At 42.6% G+C, this 13,780-nt stretch overlaps 1 protein-coding gene across 1 annotated transcript in view; it reads right to left on the bottom strand.

Annotated features, from left to right (window-relative positions):
* The window catches only part of DUSP29 (dual specificity phosphatase 29), a 15,844-nt gene extending 3,872 nt beyond the window's left edge, over window positions 1-11,972 (bottom strand). The window contains exons 1-2 of the mRNA XM_009641994.2: window positions 11,797-11,972; window positions 1,347-1,567 (exon numbers count right to left, since the gene is read on the bottom strand). Coding sequence (XP_009640289.1) covers window positions 1,347-1,567; window positions 11,797-11,972 — 397 coding nt within the window. The remainder of the gene's footprint in view (window positions 1-1,346; window positions 1,568-11,796) is intronic.
* Window positions 11,973-13,780: the final 1,808 nt, after the last annotated feature.

Below are 13,780 nucleotides of genomic sequence, written 5' to 3'. Positions count from 1 at the left end.
GCCTTTGCTGCTTCCTTGTGCTTGTTTCTTTACTTCCATGCAGCAGACAAAGATGTTACAGGAACAGGAGGGTGACGGAGCGAGGAAGTCTGCATTTCTTACTTCAGCTACTCCAGTCTGATACTGACCTCTGGCCTCCTGCCATGGCTAGGCACAGGTACGTGTTAGTTGTCCACTCCTCCCCAAAGGCAGTGCTTCATACAGACTTTTTTGAAATGCCAGGTACCTTTCTTCACAAGCAAGTAAGCTCCTGAAGCAGTTTCTCCTGCTATTAGGACTTCTATTTTTAAAACTGAATTGCTTTCAAGACTTTGTCTTGAACAAGGGAAGGGTCTGTTGCTGTAGGCTTACTTGCTGAAGGGGTAAAATTGTAAAGATCTGGCTGGCTACTGGGGCCAAGATAGGTAGTAGCTGCCTACAGCTGAGCTAAACAGCCAAGAACAGAAGCTGACACGAAGCTGGAAACTTGCTGTGCGACCCTCTGATATTGGGATCTTTGTAGGCCAGCAGGAAAGTCTTCTCAGCTGGCTTCTGCTAAAATATTCTGTAGAGATTTTTTAAAAAAAAAAAAAAAAGCATGGGGGGGAAGGAATAGGAGTAATATTGAAAGCCAGTGTGAGGCCTAGGCTGTAGCACTTCGCATCAGTAGAAAGCTTTCTGATAGAATACTGCTGGAGGTCAGCAAGTAATGAATTGTAATAATCAAGCTGAGAAATTACAGAGGCTTTAATGAAATGTTCCTAGATCTCTGCTGCCAGAATTGTTTTGGTCCCCTGCTGCTTGGAAGATGGCAGAGAGATAAATCTGTTATTGGTTGGGGTAGATCTGATGGCCAGGTAGAATGGTGGGTTTTATTATTTGTAGTGAATCTAAAGCTGCAGAGCACGATCCCAGGGAGTGACAGCCTGGGATCTCTGCAGAACACTCGCGTTTTGCTCCCACTGCTATGCCACCAATATTAATTTATACTTTCTTAATAGGGACTAATTTGAGGAAAAGACAGCTAATTCATGGAACCTATGCAATGTCTGATTGTATCTGATATGTTTACGCAGTCAAAAGAACAACTTCTATCAGATAGGAGACCTTCATGTAAGCTGTGATGTGGACTTTATCAAAAGTGCTTGGTAAGGGACTCTTGGGCTGGTACTATCTCTGCAGTGAGAAAGGTCCTAGTTACATCACTGCCTTCTCTTAAACTAGTTCCCTGCTACTAGTTTTATATTCTCTGTTAAACTGTATTGGTCTTGTTTCATTCACACAAGGTTGAGTGCCCTGGAACTATGCTTATAATCAGACGGAGTAAATACAGTACTGTTTTTAACCATTGTCAGCATCCTCCTTACTTCTTTCATCCTGAAGCGCATTATCAATGAATTTAGAAGCTGAATAAAAGAACTGGCTGAGTTTGAAAGTGGGGAGATCATCTGCTTCCACTCCATGGTATTCCACAGTCATGTCGTGATAATATTCTGGTCCTGTGTCCACGTTCCGCGGACCATGGGCTGCATTGAGGATGTGGGTGAAGCCTGCCTTCTCAAGGCTGTAGCGATCTAATGCAGTTTTCCTGTTAAAACAAGAGCTGTCATGTAAGTGAAGAAGCTTCTTGCCCAACAAACCAGAAAAAAAACTCCAAACTGATTTGGTATGTTCTAAATGTTAACGTAACTGATAAGGCGTCAAAAATGCGTAATTTACCATTGTAAAGATCTTAAGATACTGTCATTCAGAGTGAATGATCTTTCTGGAGTTCATAACTATCTCTCTCAGTTCCTTAGAGCACCTTGAAAATGAATTTATTTTCCTGGCACCTTTGTAATGTAGGCAATACTGGCTTCTATCCATCTTGTACAAGAAGAAACTTGACATACAGAAAGAAATTGAATGAATTATTTAAAGTCATAAAAGCAAATCAGTGGCAAAACTTGAAATAGGACCCATGAATGCTGCTTTCCCCTTCTGTCCCATCAATTGATGTTGCAGAACTAACAAAAGTCAGTGATAAGTGAGTAGCAAGATCATCTGGGATTCAAAAAGCTCTTCATACCTAAAAGAAGCTACTGAGTTTTTTCTCCATTTCTATTTTAAAAAATAATTTTAAAAATTGCCCTTCTGTAGTCACAACTCCCTATCGGGCTTCCTTTCACCGTTATGTTTGGTTAAACCAGAGGTCTAAAGCAAAAAGATACAGAAATTGGATACTAGCCTTCAGTGAAAGCTGAAAGTCATATATTTAGCCCAATATTCTAATTTATTCTTGTTCTCTCTTCCCTTGGACAAGGGAAGTCAGATAGGCGAGGAAATCCCAGCTTTTTGTGTGCCCAATACCCCCCCACTCTTAAGTGCTTGCCAGCAGCCTGAAATTCCTCAGAAATGCAGACTTTGTGGACAGGCATGTAAAGACTTTTTGTTCCATTACAGAAAGCTTTTAATTTTGGAAGGTTTTGTTCTGGAAAAGCTGTCAAGTTTCATTAGTGCCTAGGAAGACTACTGAGCGTTTTTTTTTAAAAAAAAAAAAAAAAAAAAAAAAAAGCATAGGCTTTATTCTGTTAATAGATTTTCACATAACTACTGCTGCCATAAATGAAGTAGTGCATGATGTGAAACAGCATTTTCGAACCAAAAGTACCTCTCCATGAATGTTTCCTGAACATTTCAATATGTAAATGCAGCTGCTGTCACACAGGATGTTGTGATGGGCTACCTGTTGTGTTTTGTAATTCTAGTGGTGACTGCTCAAAATGGCTTGAAGTTGACTCCACCTTCCCAGCCTCTGTCTAAGTCAAAATCCCCCTTTGAGCAGTCAAGAACCTAGTGATTAGAGCGTTTAGCTGGGATATGGATACTGAAGATCTTACCTTAATGCTCTTTCTGATTTAAATTAAGCTCATGATAATTGGCTGTTCTGAGTAGACCCTTCTCCCTGCGGAAATTCCTTTTTGGTCAGGAATGATAATGTCTTGACCCTACTGGCATTTTTGCTGTGAAATAATGTCGTAAGCCTCCAACATGATGATTTAAAAAATAAATTACTCCAGTTAGTGTGGTGATGCCTGCCTAAGCTCAGTAGACTTCTGGAGGACAGAGAAGCAGCAGCATCTTGCTGCTAGTGCTGTGACTTGGCACCTTCACCTCGGGTTAAATAATGTTCACTCCTTCCCTCTGTGTTCTTGTTGCAGTGATTGACCTAGAAAGATGTTTTGACTTCTCCCTCCTTTTAGAAGACCTTAGAATTCTCTTCAGGTGGATATGCTCTATACACTCCCAGCAAAGGCACTTCAGTTCTGGATGACCAGTACTTAAAAAACAGATTAAATGTCCTGGCCAAAGAGTAAAGGTGTGGTGAATAACTACTCTTGGGTTTGATGTGCGCTTGAGGTGAACTACAGATTCTGCTTTCAAATTAAGTCTTACTTTCTTTTGCCTCCCTGATTCTGGGATAGAGAAAATACGTTTTCCACTCACTGGACTTGGCACAAAGCATGTATCCAACAAAACATGAAAGACTGATGGTTTCAGGTCAGAGATCTGTGCTTAACTAGAACCTCTAGAAGTGGAGACCTACATGCTGAATAGCAAGTAGGACTTCATTGTAGTTTGGGTCAGTGGAAAAACAAAGGTTTTGATGGACTGTAGATATACTACTAAACTTTGGTTTCTGCAAGCACTGCTCAGGCTAATAAATAGCATTTGAATGAAATGATGAAGTTGTTCCAAGCAAGGACTATGTCAAACAATAGGTCACATGACAATCATTAACATTTGACACTTACATTCATCTGAAATCCAGTTTTCCTGTTTCCTTGATTAGGTTCTCAGGAGATTGCCTTTTGACACAGTGGGTGCATCTAATGCATTTGTTTCTGGCAGTCATGCTTACAGTCTTGTTCTGTGTCTTAGGATTTCATTTGTAAGTGTTTAGTGGCCCCAGTGTTTCAATAGGTATTCAGAAAGAAGGGATACTGCCTTTCACTAACCGCATAAGCAGTCGGCTCAGTCTGGCCAAGCTCCTGGGAACTTCCCCCTTCCACCTCCCAGTCTTGCCTGTTAGTGACATACTGTGAATTTGGGGCCCAGGATGGAATTAGTCCTCCTTTTTATTTAATCAATTAAAGGCAAGGCAGTTAGGTGTTGATTTTGCATCACAGTTTGCATTAGTGTTGTCTGGCTCTTGGCCTGTTGGAGTTTGGAAATATGCACATTGTTACTCTGTTAGCTCACTCTCTTTCCCATGGTTTGGGCCAGAAAGGGAATAAGAAGCAGCAATGGCTCAACCTTGAATGCTGTTGCAAATAGTCAGTCATAGATGCTCGGATGTAACTAAATCATCATCTGTGAAATCTCTTATTTTTAGAGTAAATTTTAAGTGTTACCAGGGAAGTACTTGGAGGGTTATCTATTCCACTCTTTTTGGCACTGAAGAATTTGTACTGTTTTCCTCAGTGCTGGAATAGGCTGATTTTAAAACATTACCTGCTTTTTAATTCCACTTGATACATAAACTGATTCAGCAATATCCTTTTGGACTGAATGTAACCTTGCCCAGTATAATCTTTTTCTTTACAATATGGATGCATGTTTCTTCTTTCTACTGATGTTGCTAATCTAGAAAACTTCCAGAAAATGAATGCTCAGTGTTGGGCACTCAAATGTGTTAAGATCTCCACACTTTCACTGTAATAGATATTCAAACTGTGCTGTGCACAGGTGGTGTAGAACCTCTTAGTTGAACCAAGACCTAAAACATTTGCCCTGGCGAAGGGGAGCACTGTCAGTGTTGGTCCTGCGGGTATGTGGCTTGTGCATCTGCAGGCTGAGCTATTGCCTGTAATCTGTAAAGAGGATGGTGGGTACCTTTCTTCCAGCAGATACTCTGGACAATATTATCTATGGAAGTTTTTCCTAAAGTTTATTGTATATAATGTTGTGTAGAAATCTGAGGAAACACTTACTGTGCAGTACAAAATAGGGTTCACTGACTGCAAGAGGTGCCTGCTTTGGGCTTTGCAGTCTGCATCTTTTGAAGAAAGCTAAAGTGGGACTTTCTCCAGAGTAAAAGTGCTTGGTTTCAAACCTGATACGGAGATTAGGAAGCACTTATGCTCATTGTCCTTTCTCCATCACCCAGTCTCGCACTCGATAATTATGTTTTCGTAAGAGATATCTCTACTGTTCTTTCAAAAATTTTCCTCATTTTTGTTCTCTAAAAATAGCTTTCCCAAAAGCTAGGCAGACAGCCCAGTTGGACCACCGCTTGTCATACTGACCCAGGTTTGTCTGCTTTTTTACTCCCATCAGCTGTCTTTTTACTGTGCCCATTGATCATAAATGCTATTGGGCCAGGGGTGGCCTGTGCTGAGACTCCAACACTGCCATAATATGGGCAGTTAAATTTGAGGTCATGCTGAGTCTGCAGCACGTTGATTGCCAGTTAACAGAGAATAAGAAACAGGCTGTGAAGCCCTCATGTAGGGGGACCCATATGCTTGTAAATGGAGATGTTACATGTTTGCCTGGACTGGCTTTAGCTGTCAGTGAATTCCAGCTTTATGTGAAGGACTGGCTTGCTTTCCAACCTCAACTGAATCTGTAGCATAGATGCCATTGTGGAAGCATCCCTCATTATCTGTTTGCTTTAATCAGAGCCTAATTTTTTTTGTGCTTGATCATGCACGACACTCCTGGTTATATTCCAAGGGGAATGCTTTTGGTCTTCCTTGCGGTTTTAACCATGCCTGAGGTATCAGTATTTTAGATGAAAGGAAGGAATAAATCAGGCATAAATATCTGCAAATATCCAGCTGGTTGAGGTGACTAATAGCATAGGATCATTCAGGGGTATATGAATCATATACCTTATTGGAGGATTTATAACTCTTTCTAATTCACTTTCAGCTAGAAATGGCACAGATTTCTTTCCTTGCAATTGGCTCACTACCAGAGTTTAATAGTCAAGCTAACAATATTCCTCTCATTCCCTCCTGTGAAGACAGGCTGAGAGAGTTGGGGTTGTTCAGCCTGCAGAAGAGAAGGCTCCAGGAAGACCTTACTGCAGCCTTCCAGTACCTGTAGGGGGCCTACAAGAAAGCTGGAGAGGACTTTTTACAAGGGCATAAAAAGTTATGGAGTGATAGGACAAGGGATTATAGCTTTAAACTATAAACTGGACGAGGGTAGATTTAGATTAGATACAAGGAAGAATTTCTTCGCTATGAGGGGGGTGAGGCACTGGAACGGGCTGCCCAGAGAAGCTGTGGATGCCTCATCCCTGGAAGTGTTCAAGGCCAGGTTGGATGGGGCTGTGAGTAATCTGGTCTAGCGGAAGGTGTCCCTGCCCATGGCAGGAGGGTTGGAACTAGATGATCTTTAAGGTCCCTTCCAAACCAAACTGTTCTACAATTCTATGATTATTTTGGTGCTGCTGTTTCATAATAAGTTGCAATGAATATTTCCATTTTTGTGATTATGGGTGAATTTTAAATAGCAATTGTAAAGAAGAGTTTGCTACAAATGCCAGTGTAGGTGAAGCCATATGCATTTGACTACTCTGCAATTGTTTTTATTTTGTACATCACCATCTGTGCTATTAGCACTTAATTTCCTTTTACACCGTGCAACTGTGGTCTCCAGTGTCTGTCTTGAATATGTTCCTATGCAAAGAAGGTGAAGTGTGGCACTGGGAGAAAACAGTGAAAATTTCAGTATAATTCAGTTTTGTAAGAGATGAACCGGGCAGATCGGTCCCATGCAAAGACTCATCAGCTCTTCAATTCAGATCACATAACATATGCTAAAAGTTAAGCATACCCAGAAGTCCTTCTCTCTATAGTAAAGCATGTTAAGCAAAAGCTCAATGCTTTGCTGAATCAGACCCTGCATTTACTGTAGGACAGATAGACTCATAAACATGTTTTTAAAGTTCTGAGGCAAGGGGGAGTACTTGGATGTGGGAATGCCACCTAAATGGTGAAAATTGGAGATAAAATCACTTTCACATAGGGATATATTGATAATAATAGACTATCACCAAGAGGGAGAACTGACTTAAACAAGAATGTCATCTGTTTTCAGATGGTTCCCAAAAGACTATTTAGATCTCTTGGGTTGTGCAAGGGCAAGTAAAGGGTTTGTCCAAGAATTTAACTTGTGCCTGCTGTCTATATTAAAGCTAAGTTTCATAGGATTAAAAGCAAGTGCTGTAGCAAACTCTGCCGCCTTCTGGAAGTACCAGTGTAAGTAGTCATCATGTGAAAGAAAATCCTTTCAAGTTGCCGTCTCCAGTGTACCGAATCCCTTCTCTTTCTTCTCAAAAATACTGTCATAACAAGCTTTAGTTGCAGCTGCTTTCATCAGGAAGATGCCTGAACCAATGGAGTTGGAAGAGAGGGAAAAACAACTTGCAGGCACTGCAGCCTGCACCTCCACATCAAGTATTAAAACATATTAAAAGCTAACAAAGGAAAGAGAAGGCGGCTCATGATGAAAACCCAACTGCATGTAAAGGAGGGGAAGTAATCCTCCAAAATGCCTCATGAGGGTGTGGGCAGAGCAGCTCCCTCCATGGGTAAGTCAGCACCTTATAGCTGGTACTGGTCAGCCAGAGGACGGGTACGCTTCCGAGCTGTAAGTAGAGCCAAGTCTCTTAAGCTTCATGCGAAGGTTGAGCAATGCAAACATGTTTCAGTATAGACTGTTAAAGCCACAGATTGACGTGACCCAGATTGAGAAAACACAAGGAAATCTGAGGCAACATGTTACTAGAAGAATAGTCTCTCTCAAACTTTTCCATTTTCTTAAACGCTGAAGGAAAGCTTGATACAGGATGATAATTTACCAGATGGTCGGTGTCAGAAAGAAGCTTCCTGAATATAGGCAATACTGACACTTTCTTAAGAAAATCTGGCAGTTCTCCCTCCTGAGGAGAAATGTTGAGAATTTCCAATAATACTGACCCAATTTCCTTTGGTAACTCCAGCACTGAGGGAATCTAGAGATAGTGTAGTATTGTATCCCCTTTTCCTTCTGAGGTGTTGCTCTACTTCTGTGGATACCTCCTGTTCAGTGTGAATTAGAAGAATTTTTAGGTACCACTGAATATACTGAACAGGATCTTCATAATATGTGGTAGAAAAAAATTTAGTAGTCCATCTTCCTCTAGCCCAAAACGGTGGGTGTTGGTTTTGCAAGAGATAAAGCCTAGGTACAGGAAATAATCTCTCTGCTTTCTGTACAGCAAAGGCATCGAGCACGTGTGATGTAGCCAGTCAGTTCGTGGTCCTGACGTCAGTCGCTCACCAAGTGTCAGAAATCACCTATAGACGGAGATGCTGTTGCGTGGAGAAGTGTTACTCATCTTAGAAATGGTTGCTGCTTTAAGGGGTTTATGGTCCAGTGTTACAGATCTGATTTTCTGGATTGTTAAACTGCTGTTACAATTGGCAGATTCTCATACTAACAGAGTTGAAACTATGTCCTCCAGAGTGTTGTTATAATCTAAATCTGCATACACTCCTATTTTTGCATGATTAATACTGGTGTAGATCCTAGGAGTTCATAATACTAAACAGTGGGAGGTAACTATTTGCTACCCTGAGTGAGTCCCATCTGTTTTCTTCTAGATCGGTATAAATTGTCTTTCTAGTTAGTCACTTGGAAAAAGCCATACTGTATTGTTTTTCTGGAGAAAGGGAAGAGGAGAGAGTGAGTTTTAGTTAAGCACACATTTAAAGTTTAGTTATATATTTTAATTATCATATACTCCAATCTGTAGGTTTGGGTTACACCTGTGTCTTGCTGGACCTTAACTGTGTTAGTTCTCAAGACCATGAGCCCTGGGGCTCTACTGGGACAAACGCAGGCCACTGCTTTCTTGAAGTGCAAGCTCAGTTCAGCTGCATATCCAGAAAAATATTTTTCATATTTAACCTGTAAGGAATTAAGACTCTAGAAGACTTCTTTTCCTCTGGGAGTAGTTTGAGAACACAGAAAGCCCTGAAATTGTAATCAGGCCTTAAACCGTAATGAGAGCTAGAGGATGGTTAAGAGGAAAACAAAATCTTGACAGGCCTTTGTCTTCAGCTAAAATATTCTTTAAAATTCAGAAATGTGGAACCATGAACACCATCTCAGGTAATAAGGTGATCACCATAGAGCTGCAAGAAGAAACTACAAGCTGCATAACTGGCAGAGGTTTTCCATGTGATCATGGTGAACCCACCAGGCTTGGTACTAGCCAGTAAAACTGCCCATGCAAGTAACCTGGTGACCAGTGAAAGAAAGGAGCAAGACAAAGCTGCTTTTTATCCCTTTAGAAGGCTTCTGGATGTGAGGACGATACATGCAAGCACTAATCTTGGTAGCAGATGAATCAAAATCTTGGCAAAGCATGTTTTATTCCTATCATTGAGCTGTCTCCTACAAGTTCCACTGTCTAGTTTTTAAAAGTCCTTGGAACTTGCTGGAGGAAAATTTCAATTGGAGCTGAACACAGCATGTTATATTTTGAGGCTTTGATTATTCAGGGCCTGACAGGCTCATGGAGATTTCATTGCCTCTGGGCAACATCTGCAGCAAAGCCTTGTAACAAAAGAATTGAGTGGCCTCACAGGGCTCCTTGATAGCCTGTATTGCATTAGAAGGAAGATGTGGTTACGTAGTCAGGGTAATTAATTAGCATTTCCATAAGCAGTCACAAGTCCTGTTAACCTTGTAAATGCAGGAGGCAGGAATGAAGCACAGATGTGAAGGCTCTGAAGATAAACTCTGCATGTGTGTGTTCACTTGATTTTTGTTGATGAGCTCCACTAAATTCTTTCAAGATCAACCTTAATTTAGCATGGCTAAGAATCCAAATACACCCAACATCTGTTCACGTCTCCATGGCAGCTCTTTGGCGACCAGTGCTACAGCAAGATCTTAAAATAAAACAATACCAAAACCCCTGCCACACTGAAGGGGGAAGCTCTTGGTCAGAAGTAAGATGTGGAGCTGGCCGAGGAAAGATACAGAGGTCCCAGGACTTTGCCCACTTCAAATCAAATTTTAGCTCTGGTAATGAAAGCCTGCAGACCAGTTCCCATCCCAGATTTTCTGCCACTGGATGTCAAGTTTGCCCTTATCCAGCTGACAATCTAAGTACCTCTCGGGAAGCTTGTTTTTCTCTTCCTCTGGTTAGTTTGCGCAGAGTGCGGGTATGTGTTGTGTTCAGAGTTGCGCCTCCTAGCATTTATTAAATACAAGGTGTAACAAGGCAGGTGCTGCAGGAACGATTACATGGAAGAGTCAGTGGCTCATGTCCCGGGCTTAGACACTGACTGCCCAAAGACCTGTTGTCTTGTTAGATTCCTTTGCTCAGAGGGCAGAGCTGTAGCTTCATCACAGACCTAAGAGGGAAATTATTCTAACCGGCTTCATTCAGAATAATTCTGGTGGGGATTTTGAACAAGGAAGTCAGAAATAAATGCCAAAAGGGGCTGTTACACTGAATCCTGGCTTAGAAATATCTAACAAGAGGGGCAAGGTATGATGGGGAGAGGACAACTCAACCTCCTTCTCCTTTGTTCCCAAGTCATTTGGCCAGGCTCTTCCCATGGCTTAATTTTTTTTTCTTTTTGTTTGTTTTTTTTTTTTTTTTCCTTTTTCCTTTCCCTGTCTCTCAAAGCGGGAGCCCCGGCTTGGTTAAAGCCCAGAACTCTTGTGTATCTTTCTGTTGCCTCTGGCGCCACAGAAGTAATTGCTCAATGATATTAGGAGTCTTGTAACTTGCAAGACTGTATATCTTTCCTCTTTTATAAGCTGGCAACACATGAATTTTAGGACCTTTTAAAAAAATTATTGAGAATTTTGGAGCCAGTGGGGCTCCTGCTTGTGCATTACAGTGATGATGTAAAAGAAATGTCACGTTAGCGCAGGGTGTAGAGGAAAATGGGGAGGGGACCAATAATGCCTAGGGGGTAAGAAAAGCTCTCTAGTCTCTGCTCAGAGTTTGGGTTGGGGGATTTTCTGATGGCATGTCCCCGTACTGCAGCAGTCGTCTTTGCCTGTCAAAATAGGCTGTCTGTAGCTTAGTCCTGTGCTCAGCAGAACTAAGTCTGTTTTGTGGGTTTGGTTTTTCTCCAAATCACACTTGATCTGATCAGTGAGACACATCTCTGCAGCTTTGCCTTCCACAGGGTTCTGTTTGTTTTAATCTCTTGAGCAGTTTGGAAATGCAGAGTACTCCATGTACACAAGCACAGGCTTGGAAATGCAGAAATACCACTTCGGGTTGAGCTGTCTCTTCAGTCACTTTTCAGGAATTGTATCTTAGGCTTAAACCAACCTAAGCTGTGGTGCTACACATCTAGGCCACGCTCTTATGTCAGCATAACTGTGGCAGGACTTTCAGTCAGGGATACATGACAAATTACTCCTTGAAATGAGACATTTAAAAATAGATTGTGACTAGCTTCAGCTTCTGCAGCCTACACTGGTGCCACAACTGCTCCTGTTAGTCTTTAAGAGTAGACCCCACCGCGCTCACCCAGTGCTTTCCTGAAGCAACAGCACCCAACGCTGCGTGCCTGTATCTGCAAGGGCCGTGGCAGGCTCCGATTGCTCTACTGAACTCTGGCATCTGTCAGTAGCTCATCAAGTCTCATCATCACCGCTAAATACCTAGTGAGTGGGTAGGAGGAGGAAAGAAACACCCTGCTCTGGTGAGCTGTACTTGGTACAGCTTAGTCATCTCCTATGCAGGAGAGATGTGCTATGTACACTTACTCATCTGCTATGTAGAGGTACTGTGTACACACTTACTCATCTCCTATGTAGAGGTTGGGCCAGACTTCATTGACATGAGTGTACTTCGGGCATCCTTTCCAGAAGAGTCGCTCCAATTCAAATGCACCTGGGGTACTGTAATCGCCATCAGGATCTACTTTGATTGCTATGTATGCGTTTTTCTTCCCAGCGTTCAAACCTGCCGATGACATCTTGTCCGTGGAGTAGTGTGTTCAGAATGTGAAAGAAACTGGAATGCAACCAAAACAGAATGTTAAGCACACAGCAAGTGAGTTCTATTCCGGTTGTGGGACGCTGGGAGCAACACTGGCCGGGCATGATTGGGCATGGTGTGAGATGGATGTACCTGCACGTGCAGATTTGCACCAGGATTTCTGCCTCCCCTAAACTAGGCAAGGAATACTTTGTTGGATGAGCTTACCAGCAATGGGAACAAAAGCCAAAGGCTTGGGATCGCCAAAGCTTGGTCTCCACTGGGAATTTGTTTCCTAGAAAATACCCTGGTAAGAATTTTGTAGGTCTCGCAGACTGATCCATTGGTCATCCCCCCATGGATGGGGGAAATTTAAGACTCTTTATCGTTAATTGTGAATCTCCTAAAGGCTTCTCCTTTATGTGATTTTCAGCAACTCAGGGAGATTAAATGTGTTCATTCAGGTGAATGCTGGCTCTACCTGTCCTACTCCTTCAAGATCTTAACGCAGCCCCGCACACTGAACCTCGTAGGCTGTTTCCAGGAATGGGAGCTTGCCTTTTTGCGGCACCACTGACTGACAGGATGGGCTCAAGGACTTCCTTCTTTTCAGGTTCGCTCTTTTTTTTTTTTCTTTTTTCTTTTTTTACCTAAATGCATCCCTGCCAAGCGGGTAGGAACAAGCCCTGATGAACATATAGTGTAGAAGGGAGCAATAGAGCAATGTTATCCTGTAGCTAAAGTCAGAGTATCATTAATGTTGCCAAAATCAACGCCCTTTGCCTGGCCGTGTTGTCAGAGCTGTGTCACTCAGAACTGGCACACTTAATGTCCCGTGTGTTTGAGCTATCTGCTAGTATTGAATCCTTTGATGTCAGCTTTATACATCTCTTGATGCTCCAGATTCTCTCCTGCTTGCTGTGATTTCCTCAGCTGCTGTCCTGATTTAGACTTTCCCCTGTAGTTTGCCTCCCTCAGTTGTGAAGCTGACACTTAGAGCCCAGCGAGGCGATCTCCCTCCTCCCCTATTTCCCCAGGGCTGTGCCTGCCGCAGGAGCTGGGCACTGACCCCATGAGCAGCGGGAGCTCAGAGGGCAGCCTGAAGTTTTCACAGAGCCAGAGAGTGAAGTTAAAGGCCAGAGACTTAACCTGACTCTCAACGCCTCCCTCATCCATTCCTTTATGAAGATACTGCGTTAGGACACAGCAGGTAACTGTACATTTGCAAGAATATCCCTGTCTTTCAGACAGGTGGGGTTTTTGCATCCATGTTTAACTTCCCTCATCTCCTGAAGCTGAAGAAGTATCTGGGGTAAAGGCCCAGCGAATCATGTGTGATACACAAACCCCTGCACCGGCAGCAGCCGTACCAGGACCTGCAGGTGCAGTACAGCTGCAAGAGCATGGTGCTGAGCTCCTTAGCTCAGGTGTGGCTCTGCACTGTCCTATGGCATCCCCACGCATACCATGTTGGGTGTGTTTAGGTCAGGGGTTCTTCAGATTATTTTCTATCTTAATTTTTTGATTACTTGAAAATTTAGCAGGGGGAGAGCTATGGTGCAGCACATTCTCAGTAAAGAAGGTTAGGTACAGGTCACATTCTCAGTAAAGAAGCAGCAGCAAGGGGAGCGATTGACAAGTGATAAAGGTGTACATGAGAGCTTTTCAGTCCAAATTAACAGCACTGGAAACTCTGCACACTGCCAGACAAATATTCAAGTCATAGATTAAGGCACAACGTCGGATAAGGAGTATTGAGGGACGTGGGTGTTGTAATGTCTCCTTTGGTTTTCTTCAGTGGATTTG

This window comes from Egretta garzetta, unplaced genomic scaffold, assembly GCF_000687185.1.
Source record: "Egretta garzetta isolate BGI_Z169 unplaced genomic scaffold, ASM68718v1 scaffold56, whole genome shotgun sequence".
In the NCBI taxonomy this organism is placed as follows: Eukaryota; Metazoa; Chordata; class Aves; order Pelecaniformes; family Ardeidae; genus Egretta; species Egretta garzetta.
Note: the sequence above shows the minus strand (reverse complement) of the source record. Positions and strands in the feature narration are given on the sequence as shown.